The sequence below is a fragment of the Balaenoptera ricei genome, chromosome 15 (assembly GCF_028023285.1).
Source record: "Balaenoptera ricei isolate mBalRic1 chromosome 15, mBalRic1.hap2, whole genome shotgun sequence".
In the NCBI taxonomy this organism is placed as follows: Eukaryota; Metazoa; Chordata; class Mammalia; order Artiodactyla; family Balaenopteridae; genus Balaenoptera; species Balaenoptera ricei.
The window spans coordinates 86597736-86624345 of NC_082653.1; the positions used below are offsets into that span (position 1 = coordinate 86597736).

At 48.9% G+C, this 26610-nt stretch overlaps 1 protein-coding gene across 1 annotated transcript in view; it reads right to left on the minus strand.

Annotated features, from left to right (window-relative positions):
• SDK1 (sidekick cell adhesion molecule 1) overlaps positions 1 to 26610 on the minus strand; it is a 539910-nt gene that overhangs the window by 186841 nt on the left and 326459 nt on the right. Inside the window, exons 12-13 of the mRNA XM_059896610.1 lie at positions 24801 to 24977; positions 15641 to 15777 (exon numbers count right to left, since the gene is read on the minus strand). Of these exons, the coding sequence (XP_059752593.1) occupies positions 15641 to 15777; positions 24801 to 24977 (314 nt within the window). The remainder of the gene's footprint in view (positions 1 to 15640; positions 15778 to 24800; positions 24978 to 26610) is intronic.

Below are 26610 nucleotides of genomic sequence, written 5' to 3' on the forward strand. Positions count from 1 at the left end.
AGTCGTAGGAGCTGCTGCCCAGTTTGATTTGACAACAGGGCCTATGAATCTGCTCTAGACCCTGGGGCTCTGCTCAGTTCTCTGGTTGTATCTATAGGATTTTTTATTTATTTTTTTTCCTCTCCTACTAGAAGATAAAAGATTTGGCAGGAAGAGAGATTAAACTGAAAACTAATACAAATGAACCCAATCCATCTCATGGGCACTCTGATTTGTACCAAAAAAAAAAAGAAAAGTGGTTTAGGAAGGATTTGCTCACTAACAGGCTTTGGAATTGCAGACTAGCTGAGAAGTGCTAAAATTTAAATACCGAGTCTGTTCCTGACAATCAACAGGCAAAATCCCTTTAAAAGATTCTTCTCCCAGTCCTCACAAAAGAGTATTACAAGATGCTTGTCTTAGGGCTGGAATGTAGAAGAATCTTTTGATAAAGGAGCCCATCCCATAAAAGTTTCAATAGCTTTTCTGCACCCCTCCGGGGATGCCCCTTGCTCCTCTAATCTAGAAGACTAAGGAATTTTAGGCTTCCCCAGCCAGGCTATTAAACAAAACTCTGCTCCACAGATGGGCATCACTAATCTTCCTCTTGGCTTCCAGCGCCCAGAAACCACGAGGCGTTAATCACTCCTCCACTCTGTCTGTTGGTTAAAAAGCTGGTGGCTTTCAATCTTCCCAAATGTACTGGAAGCTCTTTTCCATTAAAAAAAAAAAAAGAGCATCACCATTTTCTCAATTAAAGGTACTTGAGGAAGGAAAATACTTTTCAAAGAAAATTTTCTTAATTGCCAGAAGAACCATTATTATTATTAATACCTAACATTTGTGCAGCTGTTTGAAGTCTGGAAGTGCTTTCACATCTGTAACCACACGAGTCCTCTTGGGAAGGAGGTATTATCTCTCCTCTCAACAGACGGAGAAATCAAGACTCAGGAAGTTTAAATAACTTCTCCCAAGCCTTACGGGCTGTCACCGCCTAGGCTCCTGGATGGTCCAACATCACTGAGGACAGAGCAGCCGGGCCTCCAGTGTCGCCCTGTGAGACGAGGTACGGGGTATCCAGAAGCACCCGGGAAGTGCTGACACTCGCACACAACCCAAGAAAGCACACAAAACCAAGAGCGGAATGTGTCTGGGCAATAAAGAAGATGCAGGAACCAATTAAGTGACACCAGGAGGAAGCGGATAGCCAAATCCCGGACTTGGGACATTCAACAAGCAAGTGCCCTGGCCTGTACCGCAGGCGAGAGCAGGGAGGAAGGCAGGCGGGGGCTAAAAGCAGGGCAAGTCGGTTAAGAGACGAAAGAGACAAAACCACCAACACAACAGATGGACCTTGTTTGGATCCTGATTCAAGCAAATCAACTGTGAAAAGACTTTTTTAAAAAAACGATGAGGGACACTTAAATGTGGACTGAGTATAAGATGATATTAAAGATTCCATTAATTTTGTTAGGTATAATGTTCTCTTTTGAGCTATTTACTGAATCACTTAAGGATGAAATGACAAAATCTCTGGGATTTCTTTTAAAATACTTCAGCAAAAAAGGTGGGGAACTGATGAAACAAATGTGGCAAAATATTAATGGTTTTTGAAACCAAAGACAAGAATACTCTGTACCTTTGTGTGTATTTAGTACTTTTCCTAACAAAAAGTTTTTAGAAAGTGACTGTTTCGTCACTACGTTGCCAGCAGTGAGCATTATAACTGTCTTAAATTGCACATTTGACAGATGAAAATATATGATTTCACTGATGCTGTACCTTGTATTTTTTTACGTGGATGAGAATGAACATTCTTTCATTAAAATAACTTCCCCCAGGTTACAGAGTGAGTTAAGTGGAAAATTAAGATGCAAATTTATTTTCCTAATTGTAATTCCACTGCTGATTTGGCTACAACTGTCTGCATATTGTGTCTCCTGAAATATAAATATCATAAGTATTATAATAATAATGGCTACCCATTTAAATAGCCACCCACGAGACAAACTCCATTCGAATGCATTTAATTCACCGTTGGATCCTCAGCACAGAGAAGAGTGCGTGACCCACCGTAGGAACTGGATTTCTCCCTGTTCCGGGGAAGCACCTGCTGTGCCCCCGGCACTGGCCATGCCTCCATCAGGGCGCATCCAACCTCCACAGTTACCTGCGGCCGGTACGAGCTTCCCCATTCCCACCCGAGAAACGGAGGCACGGACTATGGCCTGATCTCTCCACCTCGTGGAAACTCCTGGATAAGCCCAATGTTGTTCTTTTGACTTCTTGTAGCTGCTTCGCATTAAAGCAAGGAAGCCGAGGGCTCGGTCACAGAGATGATTCAGAAGAGGAGCTATTCTCTTGGACCGTGGCCTTCGAGGGTCCAGCAAGGTCACACTCATCAGACACTTTCCTTTCCCGCCCTGGGCTGGCTGTGTAGACGCTGAATGCAAGTGCTCTGGGTTTCTGAGGCCGATAGTGCACCCTCAGGACAGGGGCCACAGAGAACGCGACCCTAGGCACAAACTCAGTCACAGCCCCCGACGTTTACCAAGCCTGACCCACATCAACAGCAGCAAGCTGAGAACAGGCGCCTGGCGGGATGGGACGTGAGGAGAGGGCGCTTCACCTCAGCGGGCTCCCTCCCCCAAACCCCAAACTCCAGTCTAGCCATGAGAGAACGCGCTGACAAACCCCAATGGAGTGGCATCCTACAAAACGCCTGACCTGCCTCCTCAGACCTGACACCGTCATCAACACCAGGGTAAGTCTGAGAAACTGCCCGGCCAAGAGGAGCCCAAGGAGACGCCGCCCCTGAATGTGATGTGGCGCTGGATGGGAGCCTAGGACAGAGAAAGGCATCTGCGAAACGCTGAGGAAACCCGAATAAAGCATGGCCTTCAGGTAATAACCACAGGCCAATATTAGTTCACTGATTGTGACAAATGTCCCCCACAAAGGCAAGATGTTAATAAGAGGGGCAACTGAGCATGGGGTCCAGGGAGCCCTCTATCTCCACAATTATCCTGTAAACCAAAAAGTGTTCTAAATAAAACGTTTATCGAGGGGGGAAAAGGCCCGTCAGTTAATGGGTCGGCGGGACCAGGAGGAGAGGGGCGGGGCGGGGCCTGCACTGGAGTCCCCTGGTGTCCTGCGCGAGAAGAGATCGGGGCTGGTGTATGAGGACACCAGGCGTGCACGACGCTCACCAGCTGGACACGGAAAGCCCGGATTTAAGCCACTGGGATTCTTCTGGGGTCGGAGCTCTGGAGGGCGGGCTGTCCCAGACGTGGCTCACGGGAACCTCTCGTGTTTGGGGACCTGCTGCCTTAGGGTGGAGTGAAAACAAGGGGCCGGGACCTCCACGGGCTGCAAACAGCGGTCACCCAATGCCCTCCCGGTGGACCCTGTGCCCCCTCCAGAGGGACCTTGAGCTCTTGGCCCCCGTCTGCGCTGGCCCTGCCCAAGGTCCCAGCAGGGGTACTTTCAGGTTTGAATGGTTTTTCTTAACCAAAGCTCCAAAATTACATAAACTATAAAACCTGGGTCTGTCCTGAGAACTGTACATCCATAGAGTAATACAAAAAGGTAAATATTATTTTTATACATATACACACATATATCTGTATGTATTTCACAAAAAAAGTAATATAAGTTCATTGACAAAAATTTTCTGTTGCAAATAAAGAGTAGGAGAGAAACATGAAACAAAACAAGTACAGGTCAATATTACAGTTGTGTTCTAAACCATTCTCATGATTTTTCAAGTGCTTTGTGTAATTATTTTCAAGTTTTTCAGAGACTCTGACCTATACTTCAGTGTTCAGCTGAACGAGTTATTGAAATTAGTTTGGCGGGATGAATAACATTCGCTTCTCTATACTAAAGCACCCTCAGATTATTGTCATCGTGTCAACAGAGACACAGTGTCAAAGCCCAGACACACAAATAATCTCGACCTCCACAGAGTGAGGCCGCTCGGGGGGAGGCTGTGGACTGGGTCCCCATTCCCAGCCACTCATCTGCTCCGCGCGGACGGGAAAACCCAGAGGCTAGCACACCCAGGGCTATGGAGCAGCCTCTCTTGGCTTATTCATAGCTCATCTGGACATTAAAAAGAGAAGCCCAGATAATAGCAAGCTCTGCAAGGTTAAATGAGATCCTTCTGCAGGATTCTGGATAAAAAATTATTAAAAGAATGAAAGGAATATAATTTGTAGTGACACTTTAGAATTTCAAGCTTGAGCTGGCAGAAATAACATTTTTAGAATAGACCGTACTCTTGAGAGAAGACCATGAGGTCTTCCATGGTTCTGCTGAGGCATTAAACATACCTAAAATGAGCGAATCGAAACACAATTTTGAAAGGATGTTGTGACCCAGACCTACTCATGGAATCATGGGGGAGAAGACTGAGGTCAGAGGAGGGACAGGCCACTCCGCTAAGGATGGATGGGGTGAGAGACTCAGACTAGTCAGACAGCGTCACTGGACCAGGAGAAGGAGCAGGAGAAGTGGGCGGGTACTTTCCTTTCTCTGCTGTATCTGTCTTTAGAGAAACAATAAAAGTCTGTGGGGTTAGAGTTACAATGTACCAAGTTTTGCCTTAAGAGTTAAGAACAAAAGAGTTGAGCATTTAAGGAACTAAATGAAATTCTCTGCTAAGGACTGTGGCCCGAGTGATGCCAAGAACAGGCTTTGAGACCTTCGGCTGTTCACACCCAAGGGACTGGGCTCCGCTGTTCACACCCAAGGGACTGGGCTCCGCTGTTCACACCCAAGGGACTGGGCTCTGCTGTTCACACCCAAGGGACTGGGCTCCGCTGTTCACACCCAAGGGACTGGGCTCCGCTGTTCACATCCAAGGGACTGGGCTCCGCTGTTCACACCCAAGGGACTGGGCCTCCTGAGCTGTTGGTAAGACACCAAACGTGCCCCAGGCGTGGGCTCACGCGGCGACACAGTCCTGGGAGGAGTGTGGTCCCTGAACTGGAGAAGCCGTTTGCATCAGAGGAGACACTGGCCAGAGAGGTTGGACATGGGCACTGGACGATTGCAGAAGCGGAGGGCAACTCAGCCTGGGGCAGGAGACAAGTCTTGGTGGCAGGGAGCCCCACGTGGTGGGCTGGGGACAGGTCCGACCTCGGCTGGCCGGCGACCTGGTGGAAGCAGCTGAGCTGGCCTCGGGGAAGACACGCGGCAGGGGCCACTCTGCTCTGCACTGGGCGTCCCCACGCAGGAAGCCGCGTCCGTCTGGGGGACGGGCTTGGGAAGGCAAGGGCCCGCAGGGGCTGTGCGGCCCTTCGGCTGCCCCGCCCACCTCCTCATCTTGCCCGAGGGCAGGGAGCCAAGGGGGCAGGACCCCAAACCCCCCGCCTCAGCCCCTCTCTGGGCCCAGGATACAGCAACGTGACAGGGAATGTCTGTGACGCGCGCTGTCTTCCTGGATGGATTTTAAAATGGGAGCAAGTGCTTTTAATGTGGGGTTCAACATGCAAAAACCCACAGAAAAGTGAGCGAAGGCCGAAACCACTTCCTCACACTCTGAGGCTTTTAGCCAGTACCTGCGTGAGATGTGTTTCAAAGACAGATGAAAACGATTTGAAGCATAAAGAACAAAGTCTCTTTGCCTCTTTGGCAAGCAAAACAGCACAAAGCCCAGCGTCAGCTCTGAAGCACCTAAGGGTGAGGCGGGAGAGGGCGTCTCACATGCTCGCTGGGGAGGGGGCTGGCGGGCTGACGGCAAGAGAGCGAGCCAAGCTGCAGGGTCTCCCTGGGGCGGGGGGCCTCCTCACCTCCCCCAGGATGCCCGGAGGGGCGCAGGCGTCGGGGCCTCTGAGAACCTTCTCCAGAAGCCAGTCTTGGACCAGCAGGTGACACAAGAAGCCCTGCTCGAGAAGGGTGTCGGCACCAGAACGTTCCACGCTCCAGGAAAGACAAACTGCCCTGGGCCGTCGTTACCCAAAGCCCCAAACATCATCTCAGACTCAGCAAGTGCCGGGACCACCGCCTGGCAGGGCGCTTCCCGTTCCCGGCCGTCCTCGGCCCCCCCTTTCCGGAAATTCACTCTCCGGTTCAGAATAAGGGCCCTCCCCGCACCGGGCCCCGGGCCCCTGCCCTCTGCCGCCAGGACGAGAGCTGCCCGCGCAGCACCGCCGGCCCGGCTCCGCGGGTCCAGCTGCCGGGCTCCGCTTCCACGCGGTGCTGCAGTGGCGCTGCACGGCCCTCCGCGCTCGCCCCTCGCTCTGGCAGCATTCTGTCCTGCGTGAGTGAGTGTGTGTGAGTGTGAGTGTGAGTGTGTGTGCGTGCGCGCGCGTGTGTGTGAGTGTGTGAGTGAGTGTGTGTGTGTGAGTGTGTGTGTGAGTGTGTGAGTGTGTGTGTGTGTGTGTGTGCATGTGTGTGTGTGTGTGGCGAGACAGAAAGAGAGACCTCCTGCTGTTAAAGACCTTCTAGAGTGAAATATGCATAAAACTGGATGACGAAATGAAAATGAAAGATAAATCCAAAATCACTAAGGAGAAGAAGCCAGAGAGCCGTTCTAACACCTGGGTGACTTCGGAAGCTCAGCTAAGCGCTCGGTTTAGCTTTGGGTTCCCTGTTGACTAAGGGAACAAAGCAACGCTCTGGATGTGGGGTTTCGAAAGGAAGCCGCTAAGTCGCCCGGGAGAACCAGCCGCCTCTTGACAGCCGCGCTGCCTGCGGTGTGGACTTCTCCACGTGTCAGAGGCAGCCAAGGTGCAGAGGACGCAGAAACGTCCTTCTGACCTGACAGTCCTCGCACATCTTTGGAAAGGACGAAGAAAGGTATTAACTTATGGAAGACAGTGTTTCTTTCCAAGCTAAGGAAAAAGACATTGATTTCAAGTCTGAGGCTCGGGAACCTCATAATGATGGCCAAGTCCCTCAGAGTCAGCTCGGAAACCTGTCCAGAGGCGGGACCTTGGGAGTTCACGGCAGAGCTGCGAGCCTACAGGGTATTCATATAGTGAATTCTCCTGCATAAATTGTAGGGTATTGCTAAGTGGAATTAAAAAAAAACACAAACTTGCTTAGAAAGAAGAAACAACCCTACATATATTTTAAAAACCCTAAGAACCAGGCATGGGAGGAACGTATTACATGATGAGAAACGGCTGTTTCAAATCAGTATCGTGTTCATTTATATAAAGTTCAGATAGAAGTCGGAAGAGTGCTTGCCTTTGAAGGAGGAAGACTGGAAAGGGACACAGGGAACTTTCTGAAATGTTGAAAATGTTTTGCATCTTGTTTAAGGTATGAGCTACATGCTGTATATATATTTGTCAAAACTCAATAAACAACAAAAATATCAATATCATACATAACAGTAAAATCTTCGTAGACATCCCATTGAGATCAGATAAACAACGACTATGCCAATTACCTTTACTTTTTAAAATTATTCTGACCAACCCAGTAAGATATAAAAGCAAAAGGAGGGCTTCCCTGGTGGGGCAGTGGTTAAGAATCTGCCTGCCAATGCAGGGGACACAGGTTCGAGCCCTGGTCCAGGAAAATCCCACATGCCGTGAAGCAACAAAGCCTGTGTGCCACAACTACTGAGCCTGTGCTCTAGAACCCGTGAGCCACAACTACTGAGCCCGTGTGCCACAACTACTGAAGCCCGTGTGGCTAGAGCCTGCGCTCCGCAACAAGAGAAGCCACTGCAATGAGAAGCCCTCACACTGCAACGAAAAGTAGGCCACCGCTCGCCGCAACTAGAGAAAGCCCACGCACAGCAACGAAGACCCAACGCAGCCAAAAAAAGTACATAAATAAGAGGACTAACATAAATTATTAAAAAAAAAAAAGCAAAAGGAAACAAAACATTTTTACTATTTGGAGAAGATACGATTGTCTACCTTGAAAACTAAAAGGATCAACTGAAAAATATTTATAATAATAATAAATACCTAAACCATCAATAGCTTTCCTATGTTTCAACAATGAATAACTCTTTAGAAGATGAAATGGAAAGAAAATCCTATTTACAGTAGCAATAAGACAAAATCTTAGGGTAACTGTAACAAATAAAGTATAGAACCTATGGGTATAAACCTGCAAACTTCACTAAGCAATATAAAAAAATAGCTGAAGAAATGGAGAAGCATATTATTTTTCTGGATGGGAAGACAGAATCACCAAGAAGTCAGTTCTCATAAAACTTATCATAGGTTTAACATGATTAAAAAGTCAATGTGATGATTTTCAAAATTTGACAAAATAATTCCAGTTTTTTTCTGGAAGACTAAACAGGTGACAAGAACTAACAAAAATTCTGAAAAGATGAGGGGAATGCTTTATCAGTTATTAAAACATATTTTGGGACTAAAGCAATCAAAATATTATAGAACTGGCAGATAATCAGGTGATGAATCAATGGGTCCAAACAAACTCCACAGACTTTTACATAAACAGGTCCCCTTAATATATGAAAAAGGCACTTCATAAATAAATGGATTATTTGATAAGTCATGCTGAAAAAAATGGGGTCATTTGGAAAAAATAAAAGGTCAGACTACTTACATCTAAATTCCAGATGAATTAAAGAGTTAAATGTATTAAACCTTAAAGGTTTACAAAGAAGATGAAAACTTATAAAAATATATGTTATGCTTGATAGTGTTGAAATATCCAAACATAAAAGTGATGAAAGAAATCATAAAGGAAAACATCAGTAGATTTACTACACAATAAACCCTTCTGTATGTCAAAAAGTAATACACAAAAATTAAGAGTAAAAAAACAAATTGAAAAAATTCTTGTCACAAATGACGGAAAAAACCCTAAGGCCTTGATAGAAAAATAGGGGAAAGGAAACTGACAGATCATAGCAGGGGAAGTACAAAAAGCAGCCAGCTTGGAAAAATGTGTTCAGCAGGACCAGAAATCAAAGAATGAAAGTAAAATAACTGTAAGACCTGAACTCAAGGCTCAGAGCCATAAATCTTCTCAATGAAAACACAGGGAAATATCTTTGCAAACTTGGAGTAGGAAAAAATTATTAAAGAGTTTCCTTCCAGATATTTTGCTTAGTTTTGGTATCCTGCCTGTGCTGATTCTCTAAGGGCCCACTTTGCCTGCTGGGCAAATCAGCACGGTTGCCCTGAATGTGGAAGCAGGAGTCTGGGGACAGCACTTCCTGGAGATGACCGAGGACAGTTCCCAGAGGAGGTGCTACACAGGAGCCGGCGGAAGACGGAAGGGCAGGACTGGGGAGCCGAGCAAAGGCGCAGTGGCGCCCTTGGGTGCGCTCAGGGAGCTCCGAGCAGAGCCCTGATGCTGAAGCACGAAAAGCACAGCAACGAGTGGCTGGAGACAAATCTGGAGAGGCAGGCGGGGGTCAGGCGATCAATGGCGCTATATGTGTGCAAATAAGCCTGGAATCTACTCTCTAAGCAGTAAGGGTTTCCATGCAAGAAGGAATTAGGGCTGGCAATCTGGTTAGAAGGTGGCCTGGGACTAGTCTCCGGGCTGTTAGAAGCACAAGCACATTTGGGGGAACCCGAGGCTCCCTGCCCAGCCCGGATGCGATGCCTGCTCTGGGGGCCTCTGCAGGGCTTCAAGCGGGGTGTGCACTCCACAGACGTGCAGAGAACGTGGGGACTCCTGGGCGGAGGGTCTGAGGAGGCCAGGTGGGGGGGATTGCATGACGGGCCAGAGCCAGTCAGGGACAGGGGTGCTGAAATGCGGAGGGGCAGTGGATGAGACAAGACACTTACGAGGTAAAACCAACCCAAAGGGACGTACTGATGTCTTCGAGGGGGCGGGGAGTGGTGAGGAGACAGGAATGACGTCTCTGTCTCTAACCTGGGAAACTTCGGGGGAGGGTGATGAGGTCTACTTTGACAGTTTGAGTTTGGTGAACCTGGGGACGTCTAGGTGGGGACGTCTAGGTGGAGCCGTCTACATGAACCTGAGGTCTGGGTTGGAAGCACATGACGGGGAGCTGCAGCCCGTGGTGGGAGGTGACCCTGGGGGAAGGGATCACTGGGGGAAACGTGGGGAGAGAAGACCAGTGTCCTGAGCAAGGAAAACCAAGGGACACCAACACTGTAAGGGCAGGACTGGAAATTGAAGTCAGATGAGTCAGAGAAAATGGTCCAGGAGACAAAAGACTGAGACGTAAGAATGAGGAGGGAGATGGAAGTCAAGCCCAGGGAGCGGAGTTGTAAGTGGAGGGGTGAAGAGAGCATGGGATGCAGAGACGTCCAGGAGGAGGGGACCGAAAAGCGCCCGCTGGGTCTGTCCTGTGGAAGCGATGCTACGGCTTTGGCAGAGAGCAGCAGATGGCATGAGGGGTGGAGATGACTCTCCTCTGAGGCAGAAGGAGGCAGGAGAGAGGGGGAGCTTGAAGACGGAGGGCCAAGGGATTCAGCGATGGAGCCAAATCCTGGAGGATGTGGCCGCAGAGGGACCAAGCACACGGGGGGCGGGTTGCTTTCCACACATGTGGGATCATAGGGAGTATTTTTATTCTTTGTGCTGTAAGTAATTTCTAAATTTTTTATTAATGAGCATATATAACTTTAATAACAAATTACAAAGGTATTTTTAATATTTTAATTAAATTTAAATATTATAAGGTATAAAGCTATGAACACTCATATCTGTTAAAAACTAACAGTAGAACTAAACAAGATGAAATATTCTGAAATTTTCATGTAAGTATGCTTGTTACCTGCAATGACTTAACAGGAGTCACGTGCTAAGATTTAAATAAATTAATGGGGAAAAGACTTACTTTTTCTAAGTGGTCAAAGACCAAGCTTATTCTATTTTAGCAGTAAAATGCCTTAGTTAAACTCATGAAAACAGGGAAGGGCTCGGTTTGAGAATTAGTCTGAGATACAGAGATGGCCCTCCCCAAATGTCAGTTATCATGGAAGCTTGTGGCACGTGCTGCCTTAGATGAGTCTGTGGGTTTCTAACACTGTAGGATGCCGATGCACTCGTGTTAAAGGATACATTTTTAAAAAGGGAAAATCATGGTTCTCATCCAAATATAAAATGAGCATGTGTCAAAGATTTTAGTTGTCATTAATTAATGAGGGAACCAGTAAGATGTTACAATGTATCAAAAGAGAATTTGAACCACACACACACATACGACAATGAGGAATGCTAAAATGAATTTACAAATAGATGCAAAACTGACCAATAGCTACAGAGCAATAACTAACTACTGCAATAACCACTTATAACCAGGACACAATTCATTTGCATCTCTATGGACAAGAATTATTTGCAGCACTACAAGTTTTCTATAATCTAGAGTTGTAAAAATAGCTCAAAAACAATGAAAAGTGCAGGCCGCCAAAGCATCAGGTAACCCTGAAGGCTGCTTGATGAGACACCCAGTGACCTGCTTTTGGGTCCACTTCAGAGTCCATCACAAGTTTTTTCTGGCAATCTCCCCCTTGTGATCATAATAATCTTAAAGAAAGATTATTCTTAATTAAACTCAACAAATATTTTAGAGAATAGGCCAAATCCTTTTGCTATGCAACTGAGTTTTCAGCCTGTTTACAGGGTCCCTGCTATGAAGACATCAAGAATCCCTGCTCTCTCTTAACACAGGGATGCCCCTAGGCTCCTCTGGCCACCACTGGGCCTGACCCCTGCTCTCAGCCCAGCAGGCTTGTACCTCGGGCCAGGCCTTGGGACAATGCTGCCCTCTCCAGCCCCTGGCCTCCCACAGAGACGCCTGGGACCAGAGAACTACCGGCTCCACAGAGAGAACTACAGGATGTCTGCAGGGGCCCGCGCTCTCCATAACGGGCTTCAGCTCCGGTCCAGCGCACGGACAAACACTCGGCACAAGCTCCACAGTTCTGCTCCATAAAAGCTCTAAAGAAGCCCTTTCGCAATGGCTGGCACGTTGTGAAGGCAGGTGTTACAAAGCGCCTGCCTCCGCCGCTAATCCCCGCCAGTTTGGTCCCTGCAGGATCCACGGTTTCCAGGAGAATGGCATCCTACTCAGCCTGCCAGGAGGCACCGGCGGCAGCGAGTACCCTGGGTAGCTGGATGAGTGGGCTGTTGGATGGAGCTATTTAGAACCGTCCACTTGCACGCCACTGAGTGTAGGCCAAATACCATCTCCATTTTAGTGTACTTGCAGCTAAGCTGTTTTTTCTGACCATAATTAGCCAGCATGTTCAGCTGCTTCTTAAGGGCACTGGTTCCTAATAAAAATAAAAACCAGATCATTGGCCCAGAAGACAGTGATGGTCTTGCTGTCCGCACATCAGGGAGACGTGGGCTAATCCACTGATAGCAAGTGATGCAGCCAAGGCCGCAGACATGTTTTATACAATTGAAATCAGTATCGGTCCGGAGATAACCATCTCATCCACTTTAGATTCTTTGTGTAATAATCACACTTGGTGCGATCATAACAATAGTGTAGAGTACTCCGGATTCTTCTACACTACTTTTCCTCTGAAGGAAAAGCATCTGGGCATCAGCCAGCTCCAGGTGGGTCCAGCAGGAGAGCCAGAGGCTGATGAGGGACTAACGACGCCCTTGGTCACTTTCTCAGCATCCTGGCCTGGTCCCCCACATTGGCGTCACCTTGAAAGCCGGCTGTTTCTAAACGCCTCGAGGCTTATGCTCTGGGGCCTTTGCTGACGCTGCCCCTTGTCGTCTGCTGGCCCCGGTCTCCTGGCATGCCTGCCCCTCTGAGGGCGCTGCCCACCTCCCAGCTGGGGCCTCCACACGCCGTCCCCCTACTGAACTCGGGACGTACCTCAGCGGGAGCGCCGTATGTGGCAGGATGTGTTGACGTGTCTGACCAGGTCCCTGCGGTCGGTGGGTTGAGACTGACCATTTCAGCTCTGCGCCCCAGCACCCAGCAGAGTGCCTGGTGCAGAGCAGACGCCCAATCAGGACTTGGTGCTGAATGGACGGATGGACGGATGGATGGATGGATGGATGGATGGAATAAATGACTGCACGTAAGACCTGCTTCTTATTTAGGCAGGATGTCTGACAAAGAACCAGCCGATCATGCAAGTTGTTAAGAAAATAGCTGGTGTGGCATTTTGAAACAATGCCTTATTTTACATAACCTGGGGGCCATAGAGCACTTCCCTTTTGGCAGATGGTAACTGTAACTTGAGTCCATCACTGGGGACTCCACCGGGGACTGACCCAGTTCATCTGGTGAGCGCCTCTGAAGGGCACACAGACAGACGAGTAAAACACGGTCCTGGTCTCAAGGAGATGACACCCAGCGGGGGTCACCTCTGCCAGAGCCCTCATGGAGAGCCTGCTCCTGACAATTCTCTCCGTACAGATCACGTCAGGTCCCGTTTTGCTTACAGGCCACGTGGCCCTGACATCCTCGGGAAAACCTTAACCGCCCAGAAAAGTTACGTCAATAAATACGGTCAATCCCTCCCCTCTTTGATCAGAGCTGTTGAACTAAAACTAAGATGGGTGTTGGCTGATTTCCATTCACACCCTACCCTCTCCTCGAGGAAAGAGACCAGATCAGGCAACGCAGAGGACCATGGAGAGGGAGCGAGGGCCTGGGCCCCGGGCACCTCAGTCTAAGATATGCTTGGAACCGAAGCCATTGCAGTCAAGGGTGAACATTTAGAAAGCCAGGACATGGAAGTAGAATACTGAAGGGGTTGGGGGAGCCCAATTCAAATAAAGGCAGGTCCACAGAGCGGCTTCCTTTAATCCCCGCAGAGACTGACACCAAAGTGCCATCCTGGGTCCACTTTCACCACAAAGTCTCCGCTAAAGCACAAGAAGGAGGGGTCTGCCCCCTAAAACTTCTCTGCAGTGGCCTGGCCGTCAGGAAGAGCACAGGCTCCAGAGGCTGACAGCTGGGCGGAGTCCCCTCCTCACCTATGACTGCCTGCGACCTTGGGCCAGGGGTTTACGCTCCGCACGTCACTGAGTGACAGGGCCTGCTGTGGTCTGAGCATGTGATGATCAGAAGGGGGACCCATCGTGTGAGAGGAGGTGGGAGAACAGAAGATAATCAGGAGAAACACGTGAGCTCCGTCAACAACCAGACGGAGAGTGCACAGGTCGAGTGAGCTTGGGAAGAGCTGTGGCAGAACCGTAGGCTGCTCTGCCTGAGGAGGTGAGCAGCGCCGAGTCCCTGTGGGGTCTCAGCAGGACAGCCGGTGTGGCTGGGGGGACACTGGGAGAGCAGCACTCCCAGCTGTCCTGAAACAGAGACCCACTTATAATAACGTCACAATGAGACCAGCTGCCAGCCCAGGGAAGGTGACCATCGCATGAGCCCAGCGACCTGTGGTCTGGCCAGCTCCTCCCTGGGGGAGGCCCAGGAAGGAGCCTGGAGTAACGGTGGGATGACAAAGGCAGGAAGCCAGCTTCGGCAGGAAGCAGTTCAATGGAGCTGGTGTGTGGAGCACCCCGGCAAGGGGCCAGGACAGGGGAAGCCTGGCCCTTAGGGAGACATCGTGAAACACGGTGGGTGGCACAGAGCAAAACGCAGTGGCCTGGGAGGCTGCCTGGGGGCCGAGGGGGGGTGGGTTCTGCTCCAGGCCCTGCTGAATTCGTACGGGGGAGGGAGGATATAGTCCAGTTATATTTTAGGAAGGTTGATGTTTCGGCCTGTGTGAGAACGGTTTGGAAGAGAACAAATGTGGAAGGAGGGGACCAGTTAGAGGCTGTGGCACTTGTCCTGGTGAGAGGGAACCATGCCCTGGAGAGACAGAGAGAGGAGAGCAGGTTCCTGCTATGTCCTAGAACACAGATGGGCAGGTCTGCTGATGCACTGGGGTGGGCGCGGGGTCGGGAAAGGGAAAAAGAAACCCAGGACTATTCCTGGGCTTCCGGCTTGAGTGATACAGGAGTCACCAAGGGGGCAGACACTGAGATTAGAATGGCTGCAGCGATGAGGCGGGAACAGTTAGGGTTAAAATGTCAAAAGACACAGTTTGGAGAACCTAAGTGGAGGCATCTGTGAGACAACCAGATTAGAGATACCAACTGCTTATGTGGGTTCCATCTGTGGTCCTGGGGGTCAAAGATCAGGAAAAGACGCCACTGGAAATCACAGGGATGCACGAGATGTCCTAGGAAGAGGTCCTGGGAGAGCGGAGAGGAGAGACCAGCAGAGGAGAGGAGGGGAGGTGGCCAGTGGGGCTGGAGGGAAGTCCAATGAAGGAGGAGACTGGTGAAGGAGGGTGCCGACCGCCGCTGAGAGGCCGAGGAAGGTGAGGAAGGAGAGGGCCCACTGAGCCCTCAGCAGGACGTCTGCGCCCAAACCGCCAAAACAGGTTAACTATCATTGTTGCTGACCCCCAGACCAGCCCCAGGTGGAGGCACTGTTCATGCGTCTCCAAGTTCGTCCCATGCTGAATCGGGTACCCTTGCTCAGGGCGGCCCCGTGGGCACAGCCATCTGGGGCCTCGGCCCAAACCCAGGCTCCCGCAGGAGGCCCTCCAGCCACTCCTCCCGCTGCCCGCCTAGGCTCCCACGCCGCCCTTTAATTTTCCCAAAGCCCGAGCTGTGGTTTTCACTGGAAACTCCGTAGAGCATCGTAAGGTTTTACTAGCTGTTCTGGGTCTGAGCCAGAAGTAAAGGTTAAGGACATCAAGAGCACAGGGAGAAATCTGATTACCATCCACGGCGACAATGTTGCTTCGTTACTTACTGTTTTCAGACAGCTCCACAATGTAATAAAGAACAGGGCTGTTTCCATCAAAGGGTCGGACCCAGGAGAGCATCACGGTATGGCTGTGAGAAGAATTCAGGCTGGCCAGGAGGTTCTGGGGTGAATGAGGCAGTTCACTTGGATACAAAAGAACAAAAAAAAGAAAAGAAAAGAAAACGCACGTCAGAATTGCAGGTTAGCCTCCTGGCTCTTACGTTGCCTGGTCCTTGTGTGCGATGTTTTGAAAATGGAGAACATCAAACACGCCCCGAACACAAATACTAACTACTCCCTGCCCCCAGAAAACCCTTCAGCATTCACAGTGTGTTTTATTTTCCAAACATAATTTGATTTAATCCCTCTAGTAGGGATTAAACAACTAATGACTCTCACTTAAATCGAGTGGGGAGCGCCGATTTTATACAGTAGACTATTTAATTGAGAAAACTTGGGCAACAGTTTGTTTTTACAGCTAGAGGCTGTTAGTGGGAAGGCAGCAAGCCATAGGATAGGAAAAGGCCTGGGAAATATAATTTACTGTGGAAGTTTCCGACACCAGCCATTTGGAGTTACCAGCCAAAATGCCCATATGTATTCTTGGACAACGGAGCAGCCCCATTACTGAGCCTGCGAGGTTATATTGTCGTTCTGTCTTCTGCTGGATAATGGAGATTTGGGAAAAGCACTGGAAGGGAAATGTGGTACAAACACTAACTGGAACCCCACGGAAATAGTAAACAATGCATCAGCAAGGCTATAGAATGGAAACACAAAGCAAATAAATTCTGGAAAGAAGTTACTAACAGAAAGGGTCTTCATTGGGATTTACTGGTGACGAAGCGTCAAAATCCAACTGCATAGTTTCTACCACCGAGGGGTCAGCAACCTTGCAATCATGAGCGGCCCAGCCCGTATTTAACCTTTACATCTCACGCTCTGGGAGCAAGACCCTGTTCTGTGGCCATCAAGAACAGCTTCTCCTCCTACAAGGAGTGCTGGGAAAGGGGAGGCCGGGTATCACCCGCTTCACCCACTAACTAGCTTCTGGTCTCTCTTAGACATCAATGATTGCTAACCCACACAGGTCAGCACAAAAAGCCATAATTATCCTTGATATTTTTAATTTAAAAAATGTACTCATTACACTTTGAAATTTATTAAGCTGTTATGTGCTTGCAGCTACCTAAGAAACACAGCTCTCTCTAACCCACCACACCGTTTGTAAGCAAACTAATATTTCTAACATAGACTGCGACTTTATTTATTTATTTATTTATTTAACATCTTTATTGGAGTATAATTGCTTTACAATGGTGTGTTAGTTGCTGCTGTATAACAAAGTGAATCAGCTAAACGTATACATATATCCCCATATCCCCTCCCACCCCTCTAGGTGGTCACAAATCACCGAGCTGATCTCCCTGTGCTCTGCGGCTGCTTCCCATTAGCTATCTATTTTACGTTTGGTAGTGTATATATGTCCATGCCACTCTCTCACTTTGTCCCAGCTTACCCTTCCCTCTCCCTGTGTCCTCAAGTCCATTCTCTACATCTGTGTCTTTATTCCTGTCCTGCCCCTAGGTTCTTCAGAACCATTTTTTTTTTTTTTTAGATTCCATATGTATGTATTAGCATACAGTATTTGTTTTTCTCTTTCTGACTTACTTCACTCTGTATAACAGATTCTAGGTCCATCCACCTCACTACAAATAACTCAATTTCATTTCTTTTTATGGCTGAGTAATATTCCATTGTATATATGTGCCACATCTTCTTTATCCATTCATCTGTCGATGGACACTTAGGTTGCTTCCATGTCCTGGCTATTGTAAATAGTGTTGCAATGAACACTGTGGTACATGACTTTTTTTTTTTTTTTTTTAAAGAGCTTAAGAGATCTTTTTTTTTAAAAGAAATTCACGTTCTTTTATTTATTTATTTATTTATTTATTTATTTATGACTGTGTTGGGTCTTGGTTTCTGTGTGAGGGCCCTCTCTAGTTGTGGCAAGTGGGGACCACTCCTCATCGCGGTGCGCGGGCCCCTCACCATCGCGGCCTCTCTTGTTGCGGAGCACAGGCTCCAGACGCGCAGGCTCAGTAATTGTGGCTCACGGGCCCAGTTGCTCTGTGGCATGTGGGATCTTCCCAGACCAGGGCTCGAACCCGTGTCCCCTGCATTGGCAGGCAGACTCTCAACCACTGCGCCACCAGGGAAGCCCCATGACTCTTTTTGAATTATGGTTTTCTCAGGGTATATGCCCAGTAGTGGGATTGCTGGGTCATATGGTAGTTCTATTTTTAGTGTTTTAAGGAACCTCCATACTGTTCCCCATAGTGGCTGTATCAATTTACATTCCCACCAACAGGGCAAGAGTGTTCCCTTTCCTCCACATCCTCTCCAGCATTTATGGTCTGTAGATTTTTTGATGATGGCCATTCTGACTGGTGTGAGGTGATACCTCATTGTAGTTTTGATTTTCATTTCTCTAATGATTAGTGATGTTGAGCATCCTTTCATGTGTCTGTTGGCCATCTGTATATCTTCTTTGGAGAAGTGTCTATTTAGGTCTTCTGCCCATTTTTGGATTGGGTTGTTTGTTTTTATGATATTGAGCTGCATGAGCTGCTTGTATATTTTGGAGATTAATCCTTTGTCACTTGCTTCGTTTGCAAATATTTTCTCCCATTCTGAGGGTTGTCCTTTCGTCTTGTTTATGGTTTCCTTTGCTGTGCAAAAGCTTTTAAGTTTCATTAGGTCCCATTTGTTTATTTTTGTTTTTATTTCCATTTCTCTAGGAGGTGGGTCAAAAAAGATCTTGCTGTGATTTATGTCATAGAGTGTTCTGCCTATGTATTCCTCTAAGAGTTTTATAGTGTCTGGCCTTACACTTAGGTCTGTAATCCATTTTGAGTTTTATTTTTGAGTATCGTGTTAGGGAGTGTTCTAATTTCATTCTTTTACATGTAGCTGTCCAGTTTTCCCAGCACCACTTATTGAAGAGGCTGTCTTTTTTCAATTGTATATTCTTGCCTCCTTTATCAAAGATAAGGTGACCATATGTGCATGGGTTTATCTCTGGGCTTTCTATCCTGTTCCGTTGATCTATATGTCCGTTTTTGTGCCAGTACCATACTGTCTTGATTACTGTAGCTTTGTAGTATAGTCTGAAGTCAGGGAGTCTGATTCCTCCAGCTCCATTTTTCCCCCCCAAGACTGTCTGGCTATTCGGGGTCTTTTGTGTCTCCATACAAATTGTGAAATTTTTTTGTTCTAGTTCTGTGTAAAATGCCATTGGTAGTTTGATAGGGATTGCATTGAATCAGTAGATTGCTTTGGGTAGTAGAGTCATTTTCACAGTGTTGATTCTTTCAATCCAAGACATTGATATATCTCTCCATCTGTTTGTATCATCTTTAATTTCTTTCATCAGTGTCATAAAGTTTTCTGCATACAGGTCTTTTGTCTCCTTAGGTAGGTTTATTGCTAGGTATTTTATTCTTTTAGTTGCAATGGTAAATGGTAGTGTTTCCTTAATTTCTCTTTCAGATTTTTCATCATTAGTGTGTAGGAATGCAAGAGATTTCTGTGCATTAATTTTGTATCCTGCTACTTTACCAAATTCATTGATTAGACCTAGTAGTTTTCTGGTAGAATCTTTAGGATTCTCTATGTATAGTATCATGTCATCTGCAAACAGTGACAGTTTCACTTCTTCTTTTCCAATTTGTATTCCTTTTATTTCTTTTTCTTCTCTGATTGCTGTGGCTAAAACTTCCAAAACTATGTTGAATAATAGTGGTGAGAGTGGGCAACCTTGTCTTGTTCCTGATCTTAGTGGAAATGGTTTCTGTTGTTCACCATTGAGAACGATGTTGGCTGTGCGTTTGTCATATATGGCCTTTATTATGTTGAAGTAAGTTCCCTCTATGCCTACTTTCTGGAGAGTTTTTTCATAAATGGGTGTTGAATTTTGTTGAAAGCTTTTTCTGCATCTATTGATCTCTGCACCTCTGCACACATCTCTGTCCTGGGGCTCCGCGGGATCCAGTGGTCAAATTCCCACAGCCAGGAAAACCCAGGGTCTACACTCGATTTCAGATCATGCTTCTCAGCCTACATGAGGGCACACTCACTTAGCAGTGACCGATCCGACAGGTGAGTGGACAGCTCTTTCTCTGGGGCTGGAGAGCTTTGTAGACGGTGGGCTGCTCACTGCTCCGTATCTACAGGTCACTCCACAGCAGCCCCCCATCCAGGCCTGAGCTCAGGAAGTCCTTGGAGCCAGCTTAGGCAAGTCCCTCTGTCCAGCCCTCCGAGCTTGATGCTCACCCAGGGTGTGAGTCTGGGAAGAGTGGTTTCTGACGTCCCCCCTCCCAGCACTGAAAGGCCAGCAAGGAGAATGCCACAGGGCGTGCCAGAAGTAGGCACACTGAACAGCAACAACGGCAGCCCTGAGCTTGGTGTGGAGGGGTGAGAAAAGACTGTTAAAAAGATTGACGAGACTTCGGAACTTAAAAGGCAAAGTGGCCTTGAGACATTTAGAACCGGAACCGAGATCTAAAGCCCAGTGGTGCCAAGGACATCGCTGTCCGTGATGCAGCTAGAAATAACGAGCCCTCGTCCACTGCTGCCCCCAAAGAGTCCATGGTTGCCCCTGGAGGACGGCCCACGCCAAGTGTGTTCTTTACAGACATCACAGGACTCAGAGTTGGAAGGAAATTTAGATTTTTTTCCCCCTAGTTCCAGCCTCTCCCCTCCATGGAAATTCCCTCTAGCGTACCTCGTGTCCAATATTACCTGTTTCACAATGCAAAGAACTTTTTAATATGCATTGGAAATGTACACTATTTCTTTAAATGATGTTTCGGTTATCTGGAAAATTAAGCTTTGTGAGATACTTGACTAACCCATCAATAGCCGATAAATGAGGCTTTAATATATTCTGAATCCATCTCAGAGAAGCTCATCTAATAGCGGGAGATTGTGTCCTGGCACCTTCTCCGCCAAGTCTGAAAGGAGATAAATGATCAGCCAGTGACTCACAGACAGTGATTTGCAGACAGGGCGACAGCGGAAAGGCTCTGAGAACATCAGGGACAACGGGGGACGAGGCCAGTGCTGAGTCACTTCATGATTTAAAGAGGAATCACCATCAGGAAAATGATACCGCCATAATGTCAGAAATGAACGACAACAAAACCTGGGCTGCAGGGGACGGCGATGAAGCGAGGTGTGTTTGAGAGGAACGGCTTGGGGAGAGGCTCGAGAGAAGGCAGTTGGCACAGTGGTGGCCGTGGGGAGCTGCTCTGGTGGGAGAGGGTAGGATAAGTATTTCCTCCGTAAAAGCGCTGTCCCTCTAACGCACAAACGACACCTTGGTCAAACCCATCTTCTCTGACTTCATGCTGAGGATGAAGGCGATGGGGGCCTGATAGCTCTCGAGAGATGGTATTAAATTGTTCGCTCCTTGTTATGGCTTTGTCGGAAGTGGTTTTACTGAAAGAAACCTCTCCCACTGTCTCGGGGTCCGAGTCTTCCAGTCGCTCTGTAAATCAGGTTTTTCTCTGCACTCCGGGCTCAGAAGAATTAGTCTCTGATCTCAGAAGGAAAGATGCAATGCTAATTGGGTCTTTAAATGATTAACAATCAATCCAAAAAGCCTTCGCGCCTGGTCCCTCACAGCAAGAAGCTTTGGGGGTCCGGAGTCATCCCAGAACCAGTTCCTTCCTCTAAGGCCCTAGCAAACTAGTAGGAGAGACACAGCTAACACAACTGGTGACCGGCGTTAATGATGATTGTGTGTTGTTAATTTACCAGACGCATCAGGAGACCCCCTGGAATTGCAGACGCCTCCCCTCTCGGGGAGGGGATGAGGCAGACCCCTCAGAAATTAGTCCTCCTCGGCGGTACCAAATCCCAAACCCATTTCAACCTGGTAAGTGGAGCAGGGCTTCCTCAGACACTGATGGGGCACCTGCTATGCACCTGGCGCCATTCCATGCACAGAGGGCTGGCTCTGCAGCAGACAGACACACCTAGTGTGTCAGAGGATGAAAGAGAGAAACTTCCTGGCCCTGGGTGACGGGAAGGGTGCCGCGGATGAAAAGAGGAACATTTTTTATAAGATGGTGAGGAACAGTAAGAGCTGTGTCACTGATTGAGTGTCTGCCCCCAAGCTAGGCTCCCGGCCAGGATTTACAGACAGCTGTCCACTCAAACCTCACCGCCACCCTTTAAGGTAAATGGCAACGTGCCCAGTTTACAGGTGAGAATACTGAGACTGAGGTGTGAGGTGACCTGCCCGAAGTCACACAGTCAGTGAGAACTGGGGAGGGATCTCCAGGCCAGCCTCGCTGCGGACAGCCAGTGACCCTGCGTGGACTGTGGCTTCTGCCCGCACGGTGCCCCCCCGCCCCCGGCTGGCACAGCACCAACTACCAAGCAAACCAACAGGAGAGATGCCAGCAGGTGGCCTGCTTCTGAAAAGCCCACTTGGGGTGCTCCTAATTTCTACATTTAACGAAGTAGCTTTTACCTCAAGTGGGGAGGCTGGGGAAGCAGGCTTTCAGGCTCTTCGGAAGGACACTGTTTAGCCATAAGTACCTCTCAGTCACTCCTGCAACGGGAGATTTTTTGTTGTTGTCATCTGAGTGAGTCAGGGAAATGTTACTGGGCTGGATTTGTAAGTTCTCCGAGAAGCACAAAACACCCTGCAGTCCTGAGTTGCGATTATCGTTATTGCTATCGTCATCACTGATGTCTCAGAGTTAAGACCTTACTGGATGTAAAGATACACCGTGCTCTAACCTACAACCTTCCCCATTCATTCCGATTTGGAAGAGTGGAGTGCTCATTACACCAACAATTCACAAGGAACCACTGTCTTCCAAATCAGCTCTGTAACCAGTTGTACCTAAATTGGTTTGAATCACGAATCTGCAAGTATTTCTATATTTAGAGAGGAGGTGTCTTAGCATTACACAAAGCCTATTATTTTATAGATACAGCAACGTTTGCTGAAAAATGTATTTCGCTTAGAGGAAATCAAATAAGCAAATACTAGGGGAGATGTGCAAATCAGGAGAACATAAACATTGTGCAGAAGAGAAAGAGTTCGCTATACTGGAAGCACACCATTTGGCTTCTGCTGACAGAGTCTTTATGAAATGCTAACACTTATTTATGTGGTACCAATGATGGATGATCTAAGAGTTCTCAAAGGTAGTTTAAAAATTGTGAATAGCACAGTACATTATGTGAATTCACTGGTCATGGATGCCAACATCATCAACAGTTTTTAAAAAGATCCCCACGTGAGCTACGGATGGAGGAGGAAAGCCAGCCGACCAGAGCTGAGCAAGGGTTGGCCGCCCAGCTCTCGACGGTGCGGGGAGCCCAGGGCACGTGAGCATCTAAGGGAAGGTGAGGGGCGTGAGTGGAATGTCTGGGAGGCTCGCCGGGGGCCTGCAACAAACACACATTCATTCAACCAACCAATGTGTATTTATTGAACGCCTAAGGTATGCCAAACACTGCCAGGCACTCAAAATGCAGAGCTGTGCCATCCTTCTACTTCAAGAGGGAAGAAGTCGCCCGCGTGATTGGTGCTGACGAGGGTGGAGCAGGTGCTGGGAAGCAGGGGAGAGACAGCCTGCATCCCGGGGGGCAGGAAGGGATCCTGCGCTGATTCCCAGAGGACAGGCGCGCCCTTCAGGGGGAGGTGACGGAAGGGGAAGCACGGGAGAGACAGCCTGCATCCCGGGGGGCAGGAAGGGATCCTGCGCTGATTCCCAGAGGACGGGCGTGCCCTTCAGGGGGAGGTGACAGAAGAGCCAGGCCAAGCCACGGAGGCAGCAGAGGCTGAGGTGCCCTGGATGGGGGTCCGGGGGCCCAGGAGGGCAGGAAGAGCCCAGGGTCAGCAGGTCCAGTGGCGAGAGGCAGGGTGGGGAGACCCCCACTGATCTTCTAGGGCTGAAAGGCAACTGGGTGACCTTCGATCACAACAGGTGACTAACCCCTGCGGAGAACAAGGTCGTCCTGGGGAGAGGCCAGCCTGGAGGCAGAAGGGCGCTTTCCCAGGTTCCGCAGGCCCAGCAGCCGCCTTTCTGGGCTCACAGCTGCCCGTCACTAACCCGTCAAGTCCCGCGCACGGGCTGGCAGAGAGCCGCTCGTGCAGGTGTGTGTGCAACAAACAATGGGGGCCCTGGGTGCAGCACCAAGCAAGTGTTTTTCTTTTTCCTTTTGAATTCCCTCAGCCAGGGCCTGGGGATTCAAAGGCAAATGAGACGTGCCCCTGTACTCAGAGTGTTCACAGCCTGTTTCAGGGAATGATTTTTGCCTAGAGAAGCCTTCCTGGGTCGCAGTGGGCAGAGTCCAGTGGGAAAGACCTCTCAAGCCTCTCCAAGGCCTTTCCTGACGGCCAGCGTGCCCCTGTCGACCAGGGCTAGCTGCTGCCCCGCCAGCCCTGCCCTGCTTCTCTAGTTTCGGGTTTTACTTCTGTGCGTATGGGCTGGGGGAGCATCTTGGGGGGGGGGGCACCATTTTTAAAAAGCAGGTAAATACATGTCGGAAAAACACACTGGGTCAGCAGGCTTTTCAGCTTCCTGCCCGTGAGGGGGGAGCTGTGGGAGGATGCGTTCGAAGCACAGAGGCGGACGCAAGCAGGGGTCCCACGGCCCCCGCCCCCAGCAAGGCCCAGGTGGAGGGAACGGGCGGCGGCTCCCCGCTCCCAGGAGCTCAGCAGACGTAACGGAAAGTGCGCGTTTGCCCACAGAGCGGCAGCTGGCTTTCCTGGGAACTGGGGCAACCTGACGCTGACCGGAAGTTCTGAGGGGCATCACGTGGAAAGGCGGACCTACTGTTACTTACACATGGTGTGGTAAACAGTCTATCACGATATGGGCTCAATGGGGAGAATGGGATAAAAGGGATCAATGAGGAGGAAAACCAATAATTAAACCAATAATTAAACCGTCTAAACCGAGGCTGAACACATTGCAATTTTAAGGTTACCACAGAAACCCCCACCCGGTAAGTGTGCGTGCCTGAGGCCCACGGTGGTGGCCTCTGACCACTGGCTTGCGACCCGTCACGCGTGTTACGTGATGCTCACGTGGGGAGGGTTGACACCGTGGACACGGAGCAGCGCGATACTCACATCACCTCCAGGCGGGCTGTCCTGGAGTCGTTCCCGCCCTCGGAGATGACTCCACAGGTGTAGTCTCCAATGTCGCCCGACCACGTCTGGCTAATGAGGAGGGACCCGTCCTTCTCCACCACAATCCTGGAGCTGCCAGATGGGGTGATGACCACGTTGTCCTTCTTCCACACGTAGCTGTGGGTCAAGCAGAGAGTCCTGAGTTAGGACCCCGGTCGCTGATCCTTCCCTGTCTGTTAAAAAGCAAGCAACTGGGACTTCCCTGGTGGCGCAGTGGTTAAGAATCCGCCTGCCAGTGCAGGAGACACGGGTTCGATCCCTGGTCCGGGAAGATCCCACATGCCGCAGAGCAACTAAGCCCGTGAGCCACAACTACTGAGCCTACGCTCTAGAGTCCGTGAGCCACAACTACTGAGCCCACGTGCCACAACTACTGAAGCCCGCACGCCTAGAGCCCATGCTCCACAACAAGAGAAGCCACTGCAATGAGAAACCCGCACACCACAAGGAAGAGTAGCCCCTATCACCACCACTAGAGAAAGCCCACACACAGCAACGAAGACCCAACACAGCCATAAATAAATAAATTTATTAAAAAAAAAAAAGCAAGCAACTGACGACCTTGTGAGTACAGTAAAAACTGCCAAACTGTGCTCTTAAAAGGGTGATATTTAATACTATGTGAATTACATCTTAAAAGAAAAAAGGAAAGCGACCAGATGTCTTGGTCACAATACAAAGATAGATGCTGAAGTTAAAACAGGACAAAAAGACAAGTGCAGACATTCGTCTGTCTTCGGGTTCAGGACGGGGAGTCTGAGGGGTCCTGACCACCCGTGTCACCACTGCAACTGTACCTCCCGCTCCTGCAGGAAGGTCCCTGGGGGACAAGAGTGTAGCCTGGGCAGGGGGCAAGGTCCCCAGGGTGTCCCCGTACACGTTTTCTTAAAATCCAGCCATTCTGGGGACTTCCCTGGTCGCAGAGTGGTTAAGAATCCGCCTTCCAATGCAGGGGACGTGAGTTCGATCCCTGATCAGGGAACTAGATCCCACATGCCGCAACTAAGAGTTCTCATGCCACAACTAAGGAGCCTGCCGGCCGCAACTAAGGAGCACACGTACTGCAACTAAGAGCCGGTGCAACCATAAGTAAATAATATAATATAATATAATATAATATAAATAAAAATGTTAAAAAAAAAATCCAACCATTCTGGCAGACTGCCCTTAAAACTGCATTTCTTTCTCTTTTAATTCTTTATGACATTTTAGCACATTTTTCTTTTCAAATGTAGACTCCACTAAGAGCCTGTCCAGCCCCTCACTAGTCACGGCTGGATGAGATCAAAGTGCTGGCTTTCCTTTCCAAAGTACTGGATTGGATTTCCAGAATGCACCCAGTTCTTTAAAGGCTTAATGCACACAGAGCACAGACATGTACAAACTGCTCCTCTGGAATTACCCCGAGACAGAGCAGGATTGTCTCCACCAGAAGGAAGTGAATCAGCTGCTCACTTGGGGAGCAGCGTTCAGCGGCCAGTGTCCCTTAGGGTCAGGTGCTCCTCGGGACACAGGGACCCAGGACAAGGGGTGCCCCAGAGTCAGCAGCCTAACTCCTTCTCAGGAAGGAAGCTCCGATTTTGTCTGTTTAATCACACTAAAGAAGCTACAAGAAAACCACGAAGATCTGAGGGGGGTTTCTGGTGTGCCCTTAGGGTAGCAGAAAACTGGCTCCTTTGTCCTTTGTTCGGTGACACTCCCAAGTCCTTTAGAAACGAATGAATTCTTTCCTAGAATCCTAGAATTCTCC